The 26,001-nt window shown below is 43.0% G+C and overlaps 1 protein-coding gene across 5 annotated transcripts in view; it reads right to left on the minus strand.

Annotated features, from left to right (window-relative positions):
• Positions 1-26,001, minus strand: part of LOC125174690 (kalirin-like) — a 577,730-nt gene that overhangs the window by 47,380 nt on the left and 504,349 nt on the right. For 3 of the 5 annotated variants that reach the window (XM_047874329.1, XM_047874330.1, XM_047874332.1), the window contains exon 34: positions 2,955-3,132. The exons of 1 other annotated variant lie outside the window; for it this stretch is intronic. In XM_047874329.1, coding sequence (XP_047730285.1) covers positions 3,070-3,132 — 63 coding nt within the window. In that variant the 3' untranslated portion in view covers positions 2,955-3,069. Of the gene's footprint in view, positions 1-2,954; positions 3,133-26,001 lie in introns of those variants that run through there. One more of the 5 variants, XM_047874331.1, reaches the window with a different exon arrangement.

Consider the following 26,001-nt stretch of genomic DNA (forward strand, 5'->3'; position numbering starts at 1 on the left):
TTGAGTATATGCCATCCTTGGGGATTTGGTTCACTATACTCTTTATCATTACAAAATGTGCTATCTGGATTCTACTAGACGGGCTAGTGTACTGATTGATCAACATGTTTATCTGGCTGTTTGGGGCTGGGGGCAGTCTATGTTTGTAGCAGACTAGAGTGTGATGTGGCAGGGAAAACAGTAGTCTAAGAGTGAAAAACAGGAGTTCTGAGTTCTAGTCCTCTGCCCCTAACTCGCTGTGTGGTCTTGGGCAAACTGGGTAGCTATTCTGGGTCTCATTTCATTTGTTGATCTCAGTGATCTTCAAGGTCCCTTTCAGCGGTTATTATAGATCCATTGATGAGTTACTTGATTAATGTATGTCTCCTCTACTGGTAAGCTCCCTGAGAACGGGGTGAGTCTATATTTGTCCACCTAGTTCATAATGCCCAGTACTTGCAGGTACTAGGTATTTGCTGAGTGAGCAAATCCCTGTGAAAGCCAGATGGTGATCTTAGCCTCATCAGCCTGTGCTCTGCATAAGTCACAGGGACATGGATGTGGCCACAAAGACCTGGCCTGGAAGAGACCTCCAATCACACAAGGAAGAGCAGGATACTGGCTGTGCTCGCCCCCTACCCCCAGGGCATACAGAAGGTGCACAATTCATTAAGGTGAAGACCGTGACAGTACACAGGGGAGAGCCCAACCTGGCACTGGGCCATCAGGCCTGTGGTTTGAAAAAACATGGATCTGGAGATCAGAGACCTACATTTGAATCTCAGAGCTGCTATTTTCTAGCTTTATGACTTATCGTGTAAGTTATTTACTTCTCTTAGCTTCAGCCTCTTCAGCTGGAAAATGAAGACAGAACTGCCTGCCTCAGGATGACTGTGAAGATTAGAGGAGATGATGTATATCGGGTGCCTTCCCAGCATCTGTATGAGAAACGTGCTCAGTAAATGGAAGCCTCTTTGTCTGGTTCTGCCCTCCTGACCCGCCCCCCGCCCCATGAGGTTTCTAACAATGCCTGCTTCCCCAGAGAACCAGACTAAGTTTGTTACCAGCTCATGGCAGTGCCCTGGCCAGCCCGGCTGAAGGGAATAAAGATTGGGATAAAAAGTGTTTCTCAAAATATCTACCTTCAGAAATATAGATTTTCTTCTTTTGCTTCCAGTTTGCTTAATGAGATTTGGAGATTTCTGACTTGCTATGGCTAGAGAGCAAAAGGTGCTATTTTGTAAATAAAATTTAACAACACTATCTTTTGAATGTGCTGAGATTTATCACTGAACAAGTTTGAACTTTGCTTGTCTCTCTTTTTGGCTGCCTTTGTCTCTTCTTCCACCTTGCTCCCCCCCACCCCTCCCTGGTAGAGTGAATTCTACTCCTGTTCTTGCCCTGCCTCCTCCTCTCTCCCCACCATACTAATCTACTACATATAGCCATCTTTCTTCTGGAAAACAAATTCTGCTGCTAGGCAACCAGAACACAAAATTGCTGTGGTTGACATGATTCTTATTAGTGATAGCAACTGCAGAAGTGCCGCCATGACGGCATGCCACATGTATGCTCACTGCGTCTGTCCCCAGCTAGACAGACCTTTCCAGAAAGTGGGATGGGGTGGATTCTTGGTAGAAAATTAATGGCCTCAGCACTCAACAGAGAGTATTTATAAATCACTGTATATCAACAGCCTGCTTTAGAATCATTTTATTAGAACACATTCATGAAAGTGACATACGGAAAAAAGACAGCAGCAATTCTCAGTCATGCAAATGCCCGTGTTAAGGTTCTCCATTGGATTAAGTTCAAGTACAAAGACAGTCCTTTCCTGAGCCAGGTGCAATTCCAGGGAGTGACACTGTGAATTGGGCGCGTGTTTCCTCCACAAAGTTCAGAACACTGAACAAGTCCCATCCTCACAACAAGATTGCGAGGTACATGGAAGTGTAAACTTTCAGGATTTTAAAGACCCCTTTACCCAGCCCTCCCCCATAACCCAGCTGGAGGAAGTAAGCCCAACGTGGGGCCCTCTTAGAAATATGGTTTAGTCTATTGAAAATAAAGCAGTGGGCCTTAAAAAATTAGAAAATGAGTATATATATATACATATATATATATGTAGGTAATGGAATCCTCTTTGCCTCTTTCTTGCCTTGGTGTGGGGTTTCCAGGAAACTCTGTTAGGGGATGGGGCTCTCTTGAGTGTCTTGGAAGCTGGAGGGCTTTTTAAACTTTTAACTTTTTATTATGAAAAATTGCAAACACATACAAAAGTGGAGAGATGGTATAATGAATGCCCATGAACTGACCATCTAGTCTCAACAGTTACCAACATGCAGCCAGTTTGTTTCATTTATTTCTTCTCCCTCTTCCCATCCCCCACCCCCCACAGGATAATTTGGGAGTCAGGAGGGTGGTCTTTGAACCGCAGTGAGGTTAGAGGAGCCAGGAAATTCCGACAAAACCTGGGCAGGCTGACACAGAGAGAACACTGGTTGGGGACATGGTTGGGCCAATGTTCAGGAACCGCTAGAGTTAACCCTCCTCTTCTCTACCATAAACTACCCCTTATTCCTCCTCCCTCTTTCTCATGATGTGGGGGAGGAGGGCTAGATTAGAATGATGGGTTTTCCAGGTCAGGAGCCACTGACAATAGAAATGTTCAATCTGGACAAAAACTCCAGAGATAAGTATGTCCCTTGGATGAGCATGCCCACTCACGTGGCAGACACCCGGGGCGAAGAGGACCTGGGGTGCCTGCTGTTTGGATTGGGAGTCAGGGGGAGTGGCTTGGGTCATGGGGCCTCTCACAGATCCCTACCGTCCCACCATTTTCAGCTTTGGAGAGAAGCTCAGCAACCTCGAATCGCACCTGGTAGAGAAGCAGGGAGCCCGAGGGGCAAGCCCATGGCCCAGGGGGGCAGATTTTGCCTGGAACATGTTGCCCTCTGAGCAAAGGCTGTACCCCACACCAGCCCTGCCAGAGCAGTCTCAAGAGAGGTGGGTGATGGGAGTCCAGGTGGGAGGTCCCAACGGCGGCACGGCTAACCCGGTGAGCTGCAGGGACAAGTCCCAGGCTGCGCGCTAAACGTAAGTGGAGAAAGGATCTCCAGGTCCCAGGTGCCACCGAGGAGCAAGGTTGCCATCCTGTTAAGAAAAGGGCCGGGGCTCTGTGATTTGCATATGACTTTGCAAAAATCTGCACGAGATCCCGTAGCCCTTTATAGAAAACAGAGTTAAATCATCAGTGCAACCTACTGTATTTCTAGCAACCCAATGCACAGAGTGCAACCTGGCAGATACACCATCATTTTTTTAGAAGAGGAAATGGAGGGAACACAGTGCTGTGTAGGAGGACATTCCTTGGTCTGAAGGTTCAGAAGAAGCCAACCAAGTCCAGGATCCAGATGAGGATCGCTGACTGGCCACTTTCACTAACTCTGGCAGGGCTCAAATCCATACACTTTTCCTCGCATTAGATGCTCGTTGAGCAGTCCTGTGGTTTCCCAACATCCCACACATAAAAGCAGGAGGAGAGCCAGGAAGAATATAAAGAGAGATGCGTTAAATATGAAGTCCTAGTGACAGCGATCATTAGTGTTTATTTCATACCCTTCTGTTGTGTTTCTTTGTTTCAACTCTTTTAGGATCCCTGTGCCCTGCCAGCAAGTCTCACTATGACATTCATTTGGGGGGAAAGAAACTGAGAAAAGTTTAACCATTTATGTAGCACGTCTTTGGCAGTAAGTGACCTAAAATTCCCGATTTCAAGTATCTCCAGGGTTCGTGACATGTGGTAATCTGTGATTTTTCCAAGGCATGTGGTTGGTTTGTGAGGCCACATGGCTGGCTGAAGGAGTGGATCAATGGGTGAATGAGGGAGCCTTCCAGAGACCCAGCTTCCATATTCCAGTGTGGCCACACCTACTCTACTCAGACACCAGAAGCAATGGAATCATTTCTTTAATAAAGACCCCTCAAAGAAAGTCAACTTCTAGTGCTATTGGAGGTGTGAAATATTCTAAAAAGCAATGGCTCAGCCAAGAGAAAAGTCCAAGGTAAATTAAAGAGTATGATCTCATATTTGACTGTGGCTCAGATTATGATGCTAAAGGTTCCATCATACTTGCCATATAGAAATGAGAAAACAATCTCAAACTCCCTTAGTAAGAACTCCAGCCAGCCAAAAACTGTTCGTTAGGGAAAGAAAACACTTCAGCATCAAGGTAAAATGGCAGTTACTCTGAGCTGTGAGGAAGATAGGGGATACTTAGAATTCAGAAAGGAGAGGAGATTCTGAAGAAAGCCAGGAGCTGTACACATGCATTTGTGAAGTAACTCATAGAAGGTGCTGGTGACCACAGAGTTCATCTTTACTAAGGCAAAGGGTCTTAGGAATTTTATATACATTACATTAATAGGGAGGTGGGGCAGAGGGGTGGTATCTGCTGTCCTGATTAGTTAGTTCCCCACACTATAAGTTACTGTCATTACCAGTTTAATGAATAGATGTGCTATAAGATCTGGAGAATTTAGTGGCAGAATTTAACGGTTTTATAGATGCTGACTTTGACATTTTATTCTTTACACAGTTCTTAAAATTCTGAAGGGAGAGACAGTTTTTAAAAATATTTTTATTGTCATTATTATTAATAGCTAATATTTGTTGAGTGTTTAGCACATGCTAGGCAAAGAGCTGAGTGTCTGGCTTGCATCATTTCATGTATTTTGCACCACAACGTTATGGGATAGGTAATACCATTACCTCCATTTTGCAGACTGAAGCCCTGAGAGGCCCTGCCCAGGATCATACAACTGGCAAGTGAAGGGGGTGAGATCTGTACTGTGGTTGGTTTGATTCCAAGGCTGTCCTTAACCATTGTGCTACGGTGGCTCCTGCAAAGGTGAATTGATCTTCCTAAGTGATGTCTGGATGTTTGTGGATTCCCAAGGTCTTGGAAAGCATCTCACGTATTTTGTGGATCCATCTTATCCTCAAGGACCTATCTAGAAGAGGTTTGGGTCACTTCATTATATATATATATTATATATATATATATATATATATATATATATATATATATATCCATTAGGTCTTGCAGAAGAATTTTTACCCCCTTTTAAACCTCAAGTTATATTTGTCTCTGTGCACCTGCACATCTGTCTGCTGGTTTGATGTGTGAGACATCTAAGAAATAAATGCATGTAGGCAAACTGAATGCTTGTTCTCTAAAACCCTGAGAAAATACAGACACATTCATATAGGAGGCTACTATTTTACATAGCCCAGTTGGTAACTTCATGAAAGAGTAGTGAATACCAATGCATAGCTCTTAACTTCAAAAATGACAGCCGTTCATAATCTCTTTGAGATGATTTTCTAAGAATCATCATTAAAAAGAACTAATAAGAAAAGTTTAAATCAAAGTGTGGGGAGGGGGAAAGGCCATTAAATTTGTTTGAGATGATAATTATTTCTATTATTTAGAAAATATCTCTCAGCTTGGAATTCATATATATGTTCCACATCCAATCACCCTATACCTTTGGCATTTCAATTCAGTAGGCCAGGGTAGGGCCTGTAGTTAGCTTTTAGATATATTTCCCTCATAATTCTGTGGGATGCCTGGTTTGGAATCCTCGGCACACTCCATCGCTGGAAAACCTGAGTGTTGTAGTGTTTGAACTGCATTTTCACATCCGACAGCACACACTGTCCAGAAGTACTTGTCTTTGGCATTTTCCATGAGGGGCAAGAATCAGTGAGACCCACTTCACTAGAGCAGTAGCTTTTATTAACCAGACCTCCTCATTATTCTTTTATCTTTAAGGAGGGTCCTATGTTGATATTTCCCCTATCTTCCACTATTCAGGTATAGACACCCTTTTTATAAATACTTTATATAATACAATGTAGGCTCCATTCAAATACTAGACACTCATGACATGAGCTTTCTGAACTACCGGAGATGTTCTGCAGACCCTGGGTGCATAAGAGACATCATTGGACATCCAGTGGTATAATAATAGCCACAAATGGGGAACATATTTATATATTATAGATTTAAACCCTTTCTTGGTTCATAAAGAATTTGAGACAACTATTTGGCAATATGTTTTTAAGTGCATCTCCAGTTGGCTGTATCTTCTGATGTTTCTCTCTGATGGACTGGGAAGCCAGTGAGTCAGAAGTATGCCTGAATTACTACTCCCATAGTTAAGACATAATAAAGAGCCTCTTCCACATTCCTGACTCATGCCTTGTTCTGCTACCCAGTGAGCGATTGACACATGGGATATAGGGAACATGGAATGTTCTTGGTATTTTAATGCAGGTGTGTTTTACTCAGATGATCAAGGGGGAAATGATAGGACTTAGACCATTTGGGTAAAATGTTATTTTGTGTGCTTTGGCTTGAATTATCCAATTGTTTCCCTTAGTGAGCTTATCCAGTGGAAGGCAGTGTGCATAGTGGACACCAGCAAGACTTAGGTTCATATCTATGTTCTGCCATGTTCTGGTTGTGTGACCTTGGGCAAGTTATTGAACCTCTTAGAGTGACATGTTCCTCATCTGCAAAATGAGGATAATGATACTTACCTTGAAGAATTGTTGTGAGGACCAAATGAAAGATTATAGATAAAATGCCAGGCTCATATTAAGAGTTCAGCAAGAGAGGCAGTTGTCATTGTGAGCTGTTTATGCTCTGAATGGCTTCCTTAGCAGGCAGCCTCTGTGCTTTCCCTGGCCTTCCCAATTGTAGCAGGGACTTCTTAGAGAGGGACTATATCTCCCCCATTAGATGGGGCAGCAGGGGGCGGGGGTATTATCCTTGATGGGGACTTTATGTGCCCTCTTGTTTCCATTATACACAGGGAACTCTGCAAATACTATGTTAACTGGTTTAAAAGAGGCTTTCTCTACCCCCAAATTTCAATGTAGAGCCCAGACTGGAAATTTTCCTTGATGTAGCCATCAGAATCACCAACTGCGATACAGAGTAGTAAAAATATTGAATCGTGCATACGGGAAAGATATAAACACCAGAAAGTATATTTTTACTTCAGCTCTTTTTTTAAGGATTGATTTTGTGACTTTCTTATGTGTTCTTTCTTGCTTTCTACTCTGCCTGAAGGGTCTCCTTTTGGCTTCTAGATGTCTGCTGCTCATGCGGACCCCAGGGTTCCTTATCTAGGATGCTGTTAGGAGCTACTGAGAAGGACCAACTGGCCTGGAAGGTGGCACAGAGTTATGCCCTGCTGTGCTCCCTCCCAAGTGACAGGCCAGGCTCTCCCCACCTCAGGAAGGCCACCCCCGTGAAACAAATCAGTCACAGGAAGGAAGAGTTCATCCCCCTGTTTTTCTTCTTTCTGCTTTTCCCTCTGCTCAGGGAACCCTCTGAGAGCACCATGGAACCAGGAAGTGTGGGAGAAACATCCTTGAAAATATTGGTTTCGTGTAATTATTTTTTTTGTTTCAAGTTCAGAAAGTTTAGAAATTGCCTCTTTCCCAAGAATTCTTATCAGAAAACATTCCCTCTACACTTAGACTGTGGGAGTTGAAGGGACAGAGGGAGGTGAGGGGCCGGGGAAGAGCTGGGGCTTGACCTAATGATGAATCTCGTGTTCGAAACCTTGCTGCCCACGCAGGGTAACCAGTTTCCTTCCTGGAGGCTCTCTGTGTCTTCCTAACCTGGGTCCCAATATCCCCACGCTCAGTCACTCTGAAACCCCTCTGGAATTACAGGGGCTTAAAATCAAACTTGAAACATGTCTGCTTTCTGTCTCTCACACTGTGTATCTCTTCATAGAATCTCCTCATGAACTTGAAAGTGTAATTTCAGCTCTTCCTTACCTTTTCCACGCTTCACTAAATAGCTGCATTCGGGGGGAAACCCTGATGAACTCATTCCCTCATCACCCCCAACTGCCCACCCCCTGAATTTTCCTTCTCTTTCCTTTCACTGTCCAAGGTTCCTGTCCTTCACAACCAAAGTTTCCAGCTCCTCAGCTCGCAACCTTGGCCCATCCTACACATCAGCCCAAATTCACTCTCTGGTCACTTTCCCTCCTCTCAAGATACTGAGACATTGATCACCCTGTTTCCTACCGGGCACCTGCTTGTCCCTTGTCTTAGGTTCATGCTGAGGGTGGACCTAAGCAACCATTTAATAATCATGTTCTTTCCTGTCCTTTAAAAATAACATCTAGTAGGGTTTTCTTTGTTAATAAAAGTAATTTTCTTATAGAAAATTTGGAAAAAGCCACCATCCAGAAATAACCACTATTTACGTTTTGGTGTATTTCCTTCATATATACATACATGCACACATATATGTATATACATATATATGTACATATGCATACATAAGCACAATACACACATATATACATGTACACATTTGTTTTTTATGTTTAACACAGAAAAATTAGTGTCTCATGTTTAGAAGGAAAAGGAAGACTCCCAAGCAGGTGGGAAGAAAGGAATTACATGCTGCAGCTCAGGTAGGCTCTTCACCTGTGCCCCCCACAGCCATGAGTTTTTGGAGCCCATGACATAATGGTTTACAATGGCCTGATGGCCAGAAAATATGTTCAAGATATCCCTGCCTCCCAGACCACGTCGATGAATATTTCCTACAGAGTGTATGGGAAACACATTCAGAGACACACAATTCATCAATATACAAAAACAGAAGTTATACACATAAAACATATTATTCAAACAAGTATTTCTGAGCATGTCTATGAATGTCTAACTGTGTGGCAGTGCACTGAACACAGCAGACGGTATCCCACGTGAACCTTGTCTTTATGGATCTCGGGACTCAGTTGCTGACATAAAAACCAGCCCAAAGGAAACAAAAGGGAACCGGAAGAAGATGCTGTCTCACAAAGTGCTAAGGGAAGGGACTCCAGAAATCATTCTAATAATGAAGAAAACTTGTTTCAACATCACTTTTCCTGTATCCACCAGTACAGAGAAATAGTTTTGGAAACATAGTGATGTCTGTGATAGGTTGGTAGACAAAGGCGATTATTATTTAAAAGGTCATTATATTTTAGTGAAGAGAATCACACAGATAATCTACCAGAAAACATATAAACATATATTAGAGGAGAGGTTTGCAGACAGTAAGGAACCCAGAAAAGGGGCAGGGCTAGGGGGTAAGGGGCCTGTGTATCAGGAGGCTGTAAGTCCTAGAGAATGTTCTTGTGGTTTGGGAGACATGCGTCTCCTCTTAAAGCTGCCAGGGATAGACTTTATATATCCCATGAAAATCTAGAGTCAGGATGAAGACTATGCAATCTCCACGATGGTTCATTGCAACACGATTTCAGGAAAAGGATCAAGAATGAAGGAGAGCCAAGATGCCTTAATGGTACAGTTGTAGATGGGGGTTAAGAAAAGATTGTCTGGGAGATGGTAGGGGATGTGTTCAGTTTCAGGTCTGCCAAAGAGAGCGCGTGAGTCACCCAAGTGCAGTTCGGCCACAGACAGTTGGAAACATAGCACTATCGACCTGAGTGTGAGAGATAAGGGCTAGAAACAGAGATTTCTCAACTCATTGTTAAGGGTGCAACTTTATGCTAAACAACATGGCAAATACTATGTAAAACACCTAACATATGACCTGGATGTTAAACAATGATATTTGACTTGTTTGAGGTGGGGGAGGGGACAGGAGAGGGGGCAATGCTTGTGCTCAGAGGTATGGTGGGAGAAGTAGTGAGCATTAGCATGAAGGAGGCATGAGTCAGGCTGGCAGTGAAGGGTGGGCCAGATGTGATTATGCAAGTCAGTAAGCATTACTGGTGGACACAGCAGGAGCAAAGCATGACATGGCTGGGGGCATTCGACTGCCATTATTTATTATGTGCTAGATGCTGTCGTAGACAGTAGAGATGGGAGCATCATTAGCACCGAGACATGATTGTCAAGGAACTCACAATGTAACATGGGAGAAAGACACATAGGCAACCCATTATGTGATAAGTGTAATTAGGCTGAAACATATAAATTGCCAGGATTCACCCATTTTGGATACACAAAAATGGCAGTTTCATATGATTTAATCGGAAGCAGATGCATTATAGCATATATGACAGCAAAGGTCTCTAAAGGATATGTTGGAGGGAAAACTTTATAAACATCTGTACTTGATCCTTAGTGAATGTGCTACTGAGGCTTTTAGCTGACAAGTGAGACATTGAAGGAATAGTTTGAGGAGGATGAATCTGGTATCAGAAGAAAAGATAAGACACAGGAGCAAAATCCCAGAAAGCAGGGAGGTTACTGAAAGAATTTCAGCAAACGGTAACCAAGGCCCAGCAGAGTGGTGTGACAGATATTTTGAGGGACTCGTTCTCAGGACTTAGCAACAGACTGGCTGTCAGGGAATATGCCGAGAATGGACCCAAAGATAAAACATGGGTATTTGGGAAAATCATATTGTTCTGCCCCAAATGGGGAAGTCAAACCACGTTACTAGTTTGAGAGAAAAAGAAATAATTTTCTGAGACTGAGACTGAGGAAAAGTCGGACATCAAACTGGAAACACACAGGTGACCAGTTATAATAACGGTGCCCGGCACTAACAGTGTTCATTATGTGGCCACTCAGTCTCGAATTTGCTTATTGGTTTTCTGGTTCCTCAGAACTTCAGATGGGTGGGGACTGGCCTGTTTTGTTTCAGTGCTGCATCTCCATTCTGGAACAGTGCCCGGCACGTGGTGGGTGAGTAAATTAAAGTGAAAACTGCCATTAGGAGTAAAGTCACTTCAGAGCTATAATCTTGGCATTTTTGTCATGGACATCAGAATCGAAGCAACAAAAACCATGGCTGGGGGTGGCGGGGTGATGTAGAGAAAGAAGAATCATGAGCAGAAGTTCAAATGTGGCTCTCACTGGAGCATGAGGGGACAACATGTGGTAGATGGCAGCATGGCAGGCAGTGGTTGACGACATGTGGGAGAGGAGGTGTTGAAGTGATATACTCCAGTGGGTATAAAGGATGAGATTTAGAGGGTTGTGGATGGGTGGGTTAGCATTAGACTCTTTCTGAGACTAGAGAAAGAATGACAGAGTAAAATGACAGTGATGCATCTAGGTGAGGATGAAAGTCACCGCCATGCAGACAAACAAACAAACAAAACCCCCAAACCAACGGTGTTTCTTGGATGTTAATGAATAACGTCTAAATTCCTTTGAATGGTGTCCAGGGTCTTCCATGATCTGAGCCAAGCAATCCTTCTGGTCTTAATCTCCCACAGCTCACCTCACAGACCCAGAACTTCAACCAGACATATATCTCCCCTGCAAGCCCCAAACCCATCCTATTTTCCCCTTTCTCCCTTACCTGCTCTTACTGTTTCATCCATGTAGTATGACCTTTCTCTGTGCCCCACCCTTGCCTCCACAGTGCTGCCTGGATAAATTCTACCCACTTAGTAAAGTCTAATGCTAAAACTTCTCTGATCCTCCCAAACTAGGATTTTTAGTTTCTTAATTACATTTGGTCTCAATTTCCAGATCTCTCTCTTACCCACAATGCCAAACATGTTACCTTGTGTTTATTTGTTATCCAGTTATTCCTTGAACAAATATTTACTGAGCACCTTCTAGGAGTCAGTACTTTGCTGGATTCGGTGATGCAATGGGGGTATAAAACAGACATCCCTCCATCCTCATGGACTGAAAGTCTAGCATAGGAGGCAGTCATATAACCACACAAATGCTTATGGCCACAGCGGCAGGTACTGAGAAATAACAGTACAGAGTGTTGTGAGAGATGTGGCTTGGGGAGGGGACTTGGGCAGTGGATTAGGACAGGATAAAATTAGAAAGAAAAGAGGGCAAAAGGGGTGGACTGTGGCATGGGAGGAGAGATGATCTTCCAGACAGAGAAAACAGGCCCTGTCTACAGGTCTTGGGATGGGAAGAAACCTGGGACATTCAAGGAAGGCCAGGTACAGGCTGCAAGGCAGAATACAGGAGGAAAAGAGTGGTTCTCATGAGGCCAGAGAAGTGGGCCGAGGCCAGACCATGCAGCCACATAGGTCATGGTGAAGATTTTGACATTCAGCCTCAGAACAAAGAGACACTATTGAAGGGCTTAAGGCCATTAAGTGATGTGGACAGCTTGTCCACTGGGGGCGCCTGGGTGGCTCAGTTAGTTGAGCGTCCAACTTTGGCTCAGGTCATGTTTTCGCAGTCTGTGAGTTCAAGCCTTGTGTCAGGCTCTGTGCTGACAGCTCAGAGCCTGGAGCCTGCTTCAGATTCTGTGTCTCCCTCTCTCTCTGCCCTTCCCCCGCTCATGCTCTGTCTCTCTCTCAAAAATGAATAAACATAAAAAAAATTAAAACAAACAAAAAGAAAAACAGATCACACTGCCTGCAGAGTGGAGAAGGGAGCGGAGGGAGGTAAGCGTGAAGGCCCGGGGAACAGTGGGGAGGCTCTGCCCATAGGCCACATGTGGTAGGACACCGGCTCACACTACAGTGAATGACGCAGATACGAAGTGTAGCCCTCAGTCTTTTTGGGGTCAATCCCTAGGACTGAGAAAAGTGGAGTCTCACCAATCATTCCGCTAATGTAAACCCCCGTCAGCATCACCTCAGGTCCCCAGAACCCCTGGGAAATGTGCCTGGTGGGATAATCAAGTTTTCTGAATAGCTAAACACCAGCACTTTATCTCCCCGATTTAGCCATCTTTATGGATATCTTTATATCTCTAACTTCTGAAACAGAATACGGTGAACATAATTTTCCCTTCTGTTTACAATACAAATACCACCATGATGAATAATTATGGTGTAGTGCAGAATATAAGGGGGTCCTCAGATATGCTCAGTCATGATGAAATCTTGGTACCCTCACTGAAGAGAACCAAACTGTTGGGAGTTTTAATGCACCCATCAGCTTTTGCTCTCAGAGCTTTTCTGCTTCCTCTCTTGCTGACAGTAGCTCAGCCTTTGTGGCTATTGGTGGGTCTAGACAGAAGGAACTTTCTCCTCTTCTAATTTTCTAAGTAATATCTAAGTAACTAGATGGCCAAGATGGTAAGAATTACATACCAAATCAGGATTCAAGAGGCTTTCCTGTGAGCGTACGTGTTTAGTTTTGCCATGTGAAGACTTCCTATGTCTTGGATCTGTTTGTTGGACAGCTGAGTTCCAAATCCAATATATTTATTACCTTTTATTCTAACACACTTCATTGCTTTAGCTGTGTTCCCTGTCATATAATGTAGGACAACAGACCGATACCTTCAAAAGTCAAGCAGTTCTTATTCTTTCATTAAAATAGAGGAGGGATGCTTAGGGATTGACAGAAACCCGCATTAAAAATAAAGTTTCCGTGTTGGTATATTATTCTGAGGAGAAATAAATGGTGAATTATATTTGAAAATACTAAATGTAGGAAACGTCTCATATGACATCACATGAACCTCTAACTTACAAATATATTGACTTCAAAATGACAAATTTTATGTTTATCAAGACAGAATAAAGAGAGTAGAAAGATGAGCCACAGAGTGAGAACAGACATTTACAACATATATAACCAATAAGGGACTAATATCTAGAATGTATGACAAGAAACCCCTAGACAACTCACTAGATACATGGATGGGCAGGAGGCTTGAACAGGGCATCAAAAAAAAAAAAAAAAAAAAAAAAAAAAAAAGAAAGAAAACCCAAAGCCCCATTAAGGACATGAAAAAGTATCCAACCTCATTAATGCTTAGGGAAATGCAAATTAAAACCATAAGCAGATACTACCATATGCCCACCAGACCTGCAAAAATTTTGAAGTCTGACAGTGTCAGGTATAGGCTAGTGTACAGAGCAATCGAAACTCTCATATATACTGGTAGGAGTGTCCATTTGGCACCAGCATTTTGAAAAATAGTTCACATCATCTAGTAAAGTTGAAGGTATAGACAGAGATATACCCTATCACTCAGTAAGTCCTTTTTTGTTCACCTAGAAATTCCACGCCTCGCTTTACACTGTAGGGAAGCTCAAGCAAGTGTGCCCAAGCATACAGATACAAGAATATTTATAGCAGTATTGCTCCAGCAGCCCCAAATATCCCATGCACAGAATGGATAAATTGTGGTATAGTCATATAATGGAATACTACATAACAACTAAATGAATGAATGACACACATCAGCATGGATGAATTCCATAAAAATCACACACACACACACACACACACACACACACACACACAAACATGCAATATAATTCCAGTCATATGAAATTTAAGAACAGCCGCATTGAAACTATATTGCTTAGGGACACATACAAAGGAGGTAAAAATATAAATAAAAGTAAGGATAGTATTATCACGAATGTTACGAGAATGATTACCTCTAAGGGAGAAGAACAGGGTTGTGACCAGGAAGGGACACACAGGGGGCTTCTGGAAAGCTGGCAATGTCCTGCCTTTCTGACCAGCATGGTTATTTCCTGTATGTTCACTTTATAATTGTCCATTCAATTGTCTGGGAGTTTGTATACATTTTTAGCATATGTATTTTACTTTTTTAAAAAAAAAGTTTACTTATTTATTTATTTTGAGAGAGAGTACAAGTGGGGGAGGGGCAGAGAGAGAGAGAGAGCAGGAGACAGAGAATCCGAAGCAGGCTCCAGGCTCCAAGCTGTCAGCACAGAGCCTGATGTGGGGCTCTAATTCATGAAGTGTGAGATCATGACCTGAGCTGAAGTCAGACGCTTAACTCACTGAGCCACCCAGGTGCCCCTGTATTTTACTTTAAAATTTTTTTTTAAAGTTTAATGTAAACCAAATACTTTTAATTAGGAATGTATTTTATCCATAGAAACAAAAGTATAATTAACATTAATGAGACAAACCCACAAGTCTCATTTGGGTAACAGTATAAACACTGGACATTTCAATAAAAATAAAAGAAACTAATATTATCAGTTAAACAAAACACACAGGGCAATAATGAATAAGGATTATTTTTACAGTATCTGATATCAGCTTGGAAAAGATTAAAATATCGATGCTACACTAAATTGCAAGATTGTGGGGACTCTTAAATTCAACTGATGGGAGTATGGACTGGTACAACATCCACACAGAGCAATCTGACAATGGCTATCAAAATTTTAAATGTAAATCCTTTTGATGTAGTAGTTGTACTTCTAGGAAGTTACCCTATTAATATACTCATAATTCACAAGTGTGAGAAACTGTATCTATACAAAGCTACCAATTACAGCCTTGTTTGTAATGGCAAAAGATCGGAAACATTTCATTTACCCATCAACAGAGAACTAGTTAAATAACCTATAGTACCGTAAGTAATGGAATACTGCATAATCATCAAAAAGAATGAAGTAGCATTACATGACTCACTGTATAATTACCCAAATTTGTTACATGGAAAAAGTGAAAAATGGTACTTATTGTATACAACTACTTGCTTAAACTTTTTAAAAGATATTTATTTATTTTTGAGAGAAAGAGAGAAAGAGAAATGGAGTGTGAGCGAGGGAAAAGCAGAGAGGGAGGAAGACACAGAATCTGAAGCAATCTCCAGGCTCTGAGCTATCAGCACAGAGCCTGACGCAGAGCTCAAGCTCACAGACTGCAAGATCATGACCTGAGCCAAAGTCACATGATTCCCCAACTGAGCCACCCATGTGCCCTTAAACATTTTTAAGAAGAATAAATAAATATGAGCCTTCATGTTTTTAAAGAATCTCTCTAGAATACCCACATTTTGAAACATGTGGGTTTAAAAGTTCACTACTTTAAAAGTTCATCTTAAGAATCTTGAATGCATATCTTTAAGGAAAATCAGGTTTGATTGAATTATTATGAGGAAGTGTAAGAAGATTTTGGTAAAGATTCTAACTATTTTTCTGAACAGTTCCTATCAGAACTAATAGCCCATTAAAAAAAAAAAAGCCAAATTCCACATCAAAACCAAGTAATTCTTTTGATACAGATGTATCAGTAGTACTTCTCTTCTACATATTGTCCCTGATGAGAATAACTTATTTGTGTATCAAAACTGATGCAAAGGAGGAGAAACAGATAGAAAGATGAACCTTACGGTGAAGCTCAAATTTCACTTTTGGTGTAGAAGCCATCCCCTTCCCGGGGGTAAGTTTGTTGCACAAAGTGGGTATGCTTCTGTTACAAAACCTAGCATACAGTATGGTAAGTCTTTCTAATTTCTCAGCTAATTTGCAAAGCAACTGGCATAAAGGAAGTGCTAAGTACAATGGTCCCTTTCATAAATACATGAAACATGCCCATAGTCACCGTGTTTGGCATCACAGATAAGACACCTGGGGTGTGAAAGGACAGAGGTTGTTGTTAGGTATCGGGAATCTCCATGGTATCTTGTCAGCAGTGGACACTCAGTAGCATTCCATTGAATAAAAGAATGAAATCAGTATACCAATATATTTGAAACAATTTTCTATTCTACCTCTAGCTAATTTCATTCTTCTCTATTAACAGATCTTTTTTACTTGGTCATTTGTTAATGGTTGTGCCAACTAGTTTGCTCTTTAAATAACACAACCAACCTAGTGGTTTGGACTTCACGTTCCTGTTAGAAGCACTGTCTTAAATTTTTTTTTTTAACATTTATTCATGTTCGAGAGACAGAGATAGAGCGTGAGCAGGCGAGGAGCAGAGAGAAAGGGAGACACAGAATCTGAAGCAGGTTCCAGGCTCTGAGCTGTCAACACAGAGCCCCACATGAGGCTCGAACCCACAAACCGTGAAGTCATGACCTGAGCCAAAGTTGGAGGCTTAACCTAGTGAGACACACAGATGCCTCAGAAGCACTGTCTTGAGTTTAAATGTTAGAGAACATATCCTAAAAATCTCCCTCTTTGGGGATTTTTCAAAAATTTTTTCATGAATCCAATAAAGTTTCATGTGGAAAAGGCATAAAAATTGTGACTTTTTCGGGGTTACATGTAGGTGCAGTGGGGCAGAGTGAGGAGCTGGACTCTGCATTACACATTTCACATTCCACAGTTTGAAGCACCTCCTTTAAACAAACCTTTTCCCACTCCTCATACCCTCACATTCTTTTTTTAAAAATGAGAATACTTTTCTTTTACGAACAACTTCCTTCCAATATTCCTAACTGTTTCATGAGATACACAAAATTTAAAAGTATTTGGGGGTTAGGTTGAATACGTCCTCCTCTTTTCTCTTTGTCTAGAATGTCTGTCTTCCTGACATGAGTGTAACCTTCTCTAATCAGGAGTGTGCCGAACGCAATCAGGGCCAAAAGATAATAGTGTTGTTTGTGTGTGTGTGTGTGGGGGGGGGTGTGGGTGTGTAATCTGGCATTCTGATCTGCAATGGTTATGAATCAGAGAACTGAAAATTGCAGGACTACCTCCAAGTGTTCCCAAGTGATCTTTTTAAAAGGATTGCTGAGTTCTTTTTAGATAAAAGCCCCAAAGGTGTCAGTCACAGATACACATATAGAGATAGAGGTTAAAACAAAAGTCAGTTCCAATGCATTACAAATGCCTTAAAATTGAGCATATTTAGGCTGCCAATCAGCAGGAAAGAGAGACAGGTCGAAGCAGGAAACCAAGGTATTTTCTTTTGTTCACTGCCATATCCTCTGTGTCTAGAACTGTGCCTGCCATATAGTAGAGCTCAAGAAGTGGTCAATGAATCCGTGACATAAAAGGTGGCATCCATCAAAATCCCAAGGAAAAGAAGATAGTGAATTTTTAATCTCCCTGGTGCTCACTAAAATCAAGTCTTCCATGTGCATGCAAATCAGTGATAGCAAGTAGCAAATGACACTTGTTAAACCCCATTCCTGCTGCTGAAATGACACCATTTGGCAGGAGACCAGAGACAGACATAGTAAAAGGTGGAGGCTTTCTTTCCCTTCAGTGCATCATGAAGTTCAGAGGGGATATAAGCCCTTGCCATTGGTACGGGGTGAGAGCACTGTGTACGGGACACTCACTAAGCAGTCCACAGCCAGCATCAGCAGGGGCCAGGCAGAACAGAGGCTCTCTCCCGAGCTTGTTGTGAGTGCATACATCTCTCTGCCATTACCAATTTCCAACAGAACCAGGTAGAGCATTAAAAAAGGCTGGTAGGTGAACCTTTCTGAACTCAGAAGACTCAATTTTAAGCCCTTGTGTATGGGGAGGCTGAAAACTGACCACTGGCCCTGATACACAGAAGTGGCTTCTCCAGCACAGCCGGGGCCCGTTCTGCACAGCACATGGTGGGGGAAGAATGGAAAGACCGACTGCTGGGGGCAAGAGTCTGCCTGCAATGAGGGAAAGGACATCTATCCTGGGTCCCGTGTGCACAGTTCTGCATCTTCTTCTAGCAGGTTTCTTTCAACAGGCAGAGGTATTGGGGCAGAAACAGGCTGCTCCCATCAGAAGGCAACTGCTGCTCACTGCCCCTGGGAGAGGCCCTGAGCCAAAGTCACGTCCTCGCTGTTGCTCCTTGTAGAGAGCCACCACGGAGGACATTCAAACTTACTTCTCTTGACAAGGACCTGCTTTTTGGCCTCACTTCACCCCAGTGCCACAAATCCCAAGACCCATGCAACATGCGTTATGCAGACAGGTGGGCAGTAGCTGTCGAGCAGCGAGGAAGTGACACTGAGCTTCCAGGCGGGTGAACTCTGAGCAAGCACGTCCCATCTAAGCTCAAGATCAAGCAACAGGGTAACACTGATGCACTTGCTATCCAACAGGCTTTTCCCAAGAATCCTACGTTGTGGCCACAGGTAACCGGTGTCCAGCTTTACAGCACAGTGAGCATAGACAGAGGTAGCTCCAGCTAAGGCACAAACACCACTCGAAGCCCCCTTCACCTGCCCCATCCATTCTAGTCTCACTGCTGTGGCTGCAGATGTTCATTCCAGCAACATTTCTGCCTGAATTTTCTGAAAGAGTTCACTTTCATACCCACCAGGATTGCTTACCCCCAGACACCATACTCCTGGTGTCACTTCTAGTCCTCCAGGAGCTCAACTTTTTAAGAACAATACTTCTCACAGCCTGTCTCCCCTACCGTTCACTTTAATAAGGCATTCAGTCTTCTTGCTTTGTACTAAAAGAACCTTTTAACCGACACAGAAGAAAAAAAGGGTAAGTGATACGCCAAGAGGTCTGTGCAGAACTCTCCAGTAAAATCCTTGCCCTGAGAGCTGCCACTTCTCTCTCTGCCCCCAGACCCCCAAGCGGCGTGCCATCCCCCCACTCATGCCTCTCCTCCCGAGCACAGTATGTCCGGTGGGAGACATACTCACTTGGGTCTTGTTTGCCTTGGACTGTCGCCAGCTAATCCACTTTAACATTTTGGCTTGCTCTCAAATTTGCTTTCTCTTTCCATCAAAATTTTTAAAAACAGAGTTCATATTTGTGCCAAGCCACAGCAGGACTCACTGCTCCCGGGCAGCTTGGAGGCAGGGATCAGTCACATTTCCGCGCTCACTGCCAAGCTCTCAGAGCCCAACCAAGTATTTGCCTTGAGAGGCCTGAAGACTCTGCCTGGGGCAGAATCACTCCCCGACCAAGGCCACTACAGGAGTCACAAGTTCTTGGTATCAAAGAGTCTGTGATAGGCATTCGTACTTGGGAAGTTCTCTTTCCCCACTTTGCCACATGCCAGCCCTGGAGGCACTGGACTGGGCTGGAGAATCACTTTGTAATTTACTTGGGCCAGCACAGATGGGCATGGCCAGGGCAGGGTGTTGGAGAAGGGGGTAACAATAGTGTTTGGTTTTTGCTTACAAGGTTCTACAAGTTGAGGAATCAGGGTTACTCTAAAAGTACTGTTTTTAACCCAATGTATTTATTTTTTATTTAAAAAAAAATTTTTTTAACATTTATTTATTTTTGAGAGACAGAGACAGAGCATGAGTGGGGAGGGGCAGAGAGAGAGGGAGACACAGAATCCAAAGCAGGGTCCAGACTCTGAGCTGTCAGCACAGAGCTCGATGTGGGGCTTGAACCCATGAACCGTGAGATCATGACCTGAGCTGAAGTCGGACACTTAACCGACTGAGCCACCCAGGCGCCCCTAAGCCAATTTATTTAATAGGCAGGAGATTGAGTTGGATTTCAGTGTTAGGTGTGTCATTAACTGGTTTTGTGACTCTGAGCAAGTCACTTGTTTCTTTTAAACACGTCCATGAAGGCAGAGGGACAGATGGTCTCTAAAGTTCCTTTCTTCCCTAAGCTTCTATTTCCAAGTTCCAAACTCACCTGGATCAGATCTGGCCTCTGGCCACCCCTGCAGCTATCACACATAGACCTGATCTACTGGCAAATCACCTTTTGCAGTTTCCCTATTTCTGTAACAGATGCTCGGGCACTGCTGCCTCTAGAACCAAAAAGATTCCTCGTGGCTGCCGAGCCATGAACATCATGAGGGCACTTCCTGGCGTTCCTGCAATTTGCCTGTGTGCAGCAAGCTACTCAGGTGCTGGAGCTTCTGGAACTTACTTGCTTTTCCAGATGATTGGCAATTTTAAAAAGTAGGTCTCTTGAGGGAAGTTTTTAAGCTATGGAGTATAAATTAAAATATTAAGATAATGTCGTCATGAGAGATTCTGCCCCATGAACCTAGGTTGCATTTTTCAGCAAAGTGTATTTCACACCCATTGGTAGTATGCAACAGCTGGAAGCCAGTCATTTATTTGAGGAACCTTTTATTTAGAGAAAAACCTGTGACCTCAACTCCTCACACTTTATCAGTTTGCTCTGAAAAGGCAGCACATTTGTACCATGTTGAACGTGGCTCAGGAGAGAACTGAGCAGTGTTTCTAGGGAGGTGACAGCAGCACAGGAGGAGGGAGCTTCTGGCTTCCTGGGAAGCAGGAAATCCTCAGCTTCTTGCTGCCCACAGCCACCTGATCCCTCCCCCAGGGCCCCGCCCACCACAGGAATGGTACTAGGAACAAAAGCCATCTTCAAACCTAGTCCAGGACTTAGGTTATTCAGAACCTGGGGGGGGGGGGGGGGGGGGGCGGATCACGATTTGCACTTAAAATTGGAAGAGACTTTGGAGTGACTAGCAAGTCCTCCAGAAAAACCAGAATTCCTCCATCTAGGATTCACATGGCAATTCTGACCCATAATAGTGTTGTGGAGGTGAGATGTGACCGACTGGCTTATAAAGTCAAGTTTGGGTTTCTCCAAGCCCTGGTAACTGGAAGTACAATTATATACTCTTCTCATTTATTCTGGGGTTAGAACGTGTTTGGTTACTAGGTAGGATGTAACATAAATCTCTCCCTAGAAGGAAATATCTTAGGGCCCTCAGGCGCCACTGAGATCAAGGGCAGAGTAGCAGAAGTACAGAGGGATCTCCCCATCACGTTTTTTTCAGTTTCTGGTAGAGTGCATTTAATGGGCTAGATCTCCAGTGGATGGTTCACCTGCTCTGGCACCACAGCTAAATGGAACAAGCTGTCACAATCACATTCTGAAGACTCAACCTTGGGTGGACCAACCTGATGGTTTTTAAGAACTTGCCAAGCAAAGATTATTACCTTGTATGAACTGATAGGATGTTTATTAGTCCTTACACTGTTGAGTCTCCACATTTCTAGGTGTCTGGTTTTCTCTTCGGTGGCAAAACCCAGTGATTTGTGGGTTCTTAAAACTCCAGGAAGCATACTGTCCATTTTTTAGGAAGCATGTTGTCCATTTTCATGGGAGTGCTGGGCAGTAACCCAGAGAGGGACCTATCACATGTCTCCTCTGCACACAGACACTCTTTCATGCAGTGTCTATGCTCCATGGCATGGGCTACACTGTCACCAATGCACCAGTTCAAGGGTTGGACCTTCTCTGACTACAGCCTTTGCACCCAGTGGCTTGCTAAGTACTCCCAAAGTATAGGCATCAGGATTACCAAATTCTGATAAACCAGGTGAGGCTCTAAGGAAGTCTATTCTCAGAACGCTCCTGCAGCCAGGCTTCCCCGCCTCTTGTTATAGGTATCATGTTACTGCAGTGAGTGACACTGTAGGAATCCTTTGACTTTCCCCTTAGCTGAGCCTTCGCTGTCTCTAAACTGAGACTTCCCTACCAGTGAAACAAAATTTTGGCCATGACCCACTAAACTGATTTGACAGTCCAGTTTAAAAACTATTAAGTTAGATCCTGAAATCTCCAGCTTCTTCACAAATTTTCCTGTCCCCCTTCAGCACATTGCCATTATCAGCCCACCTTGTATGTTAACTTAGATCACATTAGCTTGTACTTGAAATTTCTCACTTGAATCACAATCAGCTCTGGGATGTTCTGACAGTGTTCTTGCCCTTAGAATTTTTATGGAGAATAACATCTGCAACTCCATTTCACTTCCACTTCCCTGTATTCAGCCAGCCCAGACATGTCTACAAATTTATAGTGATTTTTAGTTGGAGAGTATCTCAACCAGGATGAGTTTGTAATGTTCAACGGAGTAAGCAGTTACTGAACATGTGCAGCATGCCTACCCCACACAGTAAATATATGCACAGGGGCCATCACTGCGCAGGTGGCTGCTTCTGGGCCATTAGCTGGAAATTATTCAGCAGACATCCATCATGTTGAACAAGCTACTTCTTCACTGCCAGTTCATTCCGAGCCTTACCTCCCTGGAATTCTATAATTCTGTATTTCTTTGAAGTGTGGTTGCAAAGTCCCATCACTTCATAATACACACACATACAGAACAGTCTTAACAGTGGAACGCCCAGAGTAGCATGAGCATGTTTTGGGTGGAACAGAAAAGGGCTCAGAGCACAACAGAACCAAGTAAGCACACCCATTTGCCTTCATAAAATAACACTTTTGCATGGGACAGGTGTAAGGTAGAACTTAATTATGCAGACCCATCTGTGGGTGAAACAAAAGCAACTTGGGGGAAAGCGATCAATGCTATTTACTGAAGCCCCCATGCTGGTTTTATTAGCACTTAATGAAGAATAAAGAATACCAGACTGATTCCTCATCATAGGGAGATTCATAACACAAGTAAGCAACCCCAGATTCTCTGCTACACAGAAAAGGGGCTGGGCATTAGTCTTCTATCCTCAAGCTTGTCTTTTTAGCAAGTATTTGGATGAAGCCACAGATGGTATATTTATCTAATAATGCTGGGAGATGTGGCTGATGTACTGGACAAAATTTATATTCCAAATATAAATTCACACTCAAAATGTACTAGAATACTGGGATGGAACTGAACAGTTGAAAATCTGATAGATATAAAGTGTTCCCACCCTCAGGTTACTAAGTCACCTGTGCAATGAGGGGGGTCCACGAAAATAGGCATGGAGATTTGATAAGCCAACCACTGCACACCACTCCTAGACACATGTACCACCTTAGGGAGGAGACTAGGCATAGCAGCCCTAGAACAAGAAGCTGAATTTGTATTAGTTAGATCACATCTGCTGTATTAAGTACCATTCTTGTATACCCCACTTTATACAGATCGTTACACACTGAAGGAAATCCAGAGGAAGGCAACCAGGGTACGGGAGGGTATGAAAATACACTGATACAAGGAACAGTTGGAGAAACTGAGGACTTATAGACAGAAGATTAGAAGACAAGACAACCGTCTTCAAATATCTAAAGTCCAGGGGTTGCCAATGGCCAACGATGCTACAATTTGATGATTAAAATGAATACCTGACAGTAATGAATTATAATCCATCAGCTACTCAAATAACCCATGAGCCAAGGCTAACAAGAAGTATCTAAGCCTTAGATGCTAAGGGCTAACAAATGGAAAGAGGAGTAAAGTTGCTCTGTTTACACACAAGTAAGTTGAAGCTACATCTGTTCAGCTATAGTATAGAAAAGAACCTGCTGATAGTCAATGAACAAAGAGGGCAGAATTCTACTCAAGAAGTAGATCCTCACAACCTGTTAAATAATTGTGTACTCATATTCATAGCGCCTAAACTTTTGTTTTCCCTCAAATAATGGTGGAAAATTAACCCTTACTGAATGTCTTATAGGTGCCAAGTAAATGTATTTTACTTAATCTTCCCAAGGACTCAGTGAGATGAGTATTACTTGTCTTATAGATAGGGAAATTAAGGCACAGCAACTCACACAACATGACACAGAGGGCAACCACCAGAGCTGGGATTTGAACCCAGATGTGTCTAAACTCCTTCCACCCCACCACAGCACACAAAATACACACAAGGTGATTGGAGAGGTCCTAGGGCCCCACAGCTCCTCAAGTTGGTCTGTCATGACTCTTTAATGGTTACGTTTTCCTCATCTACCCAATATAGCGGGGCTGTGCTCTAATTCCTCTGGATTAAAAAAGGAAGACTGGGGCCTTTTCTAGAAACCCATTGTTAAAATGACCCTGATCCCTGTGGGGTGAGTCACAGCTGCCCTGTTGAATATGATTCAGTTTAGCTGAATCAGTCCATTTGGTTACCTTGTTCTTCTTCAGAGTCCGTTCACCTGACTATTTGGAAACCAACAAGACCAGTTTCCGGGTCTTCTGGTACAGTTAGGGGAAGGCTTAACACTGTTGACATCTATGAAATCAAAGATCCCACTTAATGGTTTGCCTGATGAAAGGGAGTGTAGGAGGACATATGGCTGTCCTGGCATCACTGTTCTGTGTTAGAAGAGTAAGAACATTCTAAATTACAGTGCATGGTCACAGACAGGCCCTCTATTTTATTCTGAGAGTGTGACTATTTCTAGGTGATTTTTCAGGTTTCAGGTACAGAACACAGAATCTCTCAAGATCTCAAGACCTGCTGCCCATGTTTCCCAGGGTCTGAGAAGGGATTTGGGGGTTCCTGTTCCTAACAGGCCAGGTTCTCCAGCTGACTAATGTTTTCTGCTTGGAGGTAAGGGAACTTCTAGATTTCTTTAGCACATTTAAAAATACAATGTTTGTATATCTGGCTGCTTTCAGACCAGCTGTTTTAGCTGCCCCTCAATGCTGGAATTTTCTGAGATCAGGGACTATGTTCCTTCTGTTCATTCATTCCACAAGTCTTTCCCAAGCATCCATGTGTACTGTGGGCCCAGGACATCAGTGAAGCAGACAGACAACCTTGCCCTCATCAGGGCTTAACGGCCTGGCTATAGAGACACACATCAAACGAAAATTACACAAAGAAGGATTCACATTCAACAAATAGTCCACATCACTCTATAGTATCCAGCACAGAGCTCGGCACATGGTGGGTGCTTTTTCACGAATATGTGACTAATGTTTTTATGGAATGTGTAGAAAGACCGACCAGCCAAGTTAATCTTAGCATTGGGAGTACAATGCCTTGGCTTTGAGAGTGAGGGAAAAACGTGACAGTGAAGCAGAATGATCTGGGTTCTAGTTCCTGCTTTTCCACTAATGACTAGAACCTTCTTGGTTGAGTCACTCAATCTTTCTGGGCCTCAGTTTCCTTATTCATAGAATAACATGTAAGTAACCAAGATTCTTTGTTAACAGTGACATGCCTGCCATCAGAAGTGTTCTAATCTAGCCTCACTTACCTTGCCAGAAGACAAGGAATGGCTGGAGCCGAAGACAAGACAAATGCCCTGCGTCTAGGTCAGGGCTGTGGGAGGATGGAGTAGCAGCTGGAAGGGATGGATCCCCTGGGCTAACAGGCTCTCTCTGAACATGGGAAGCATTGCATTTTCCTTCCCACCCACTGACTGTTTAAAAAGAAACACTCATTTGTGGGATATTCTAGGTTACATTTCTAAACAACACATCAAAGGAGAAAGGGAGGTACAGGAATAGTTTTCTTTGTATGTTTTTACAAGTGGAAAAAAACAATTTTCCATACACTTTGATAGTCAAAAATGGCTTAGAAACTTGAAGGCAGGACATCAGACAGAATTAGCTTGAATGTCCTTGAATGCTAGTCTAGAGTGTGATTTAGCACCATGATCTTGGAAACCATGGGGCACAGTCTTTTTTTTCCCCCAGTAAGAAAAAAAATTTAGGAAAAATCCTAATGAATA

Source organism: Prionailurus viverrinus, chromosome C2, assembly GCF_022837055.1.
Source record: "Prionailurus viverrinus isolate Anna chromosome C2, UM_Priviv_1.0, whole genome shotgun sequence".
NCBI lineage: Eukaryota > Metazoa > Chordata > Mammalia > Carnivora > Felidae > Prionailurus > Prionailurus viverrinus.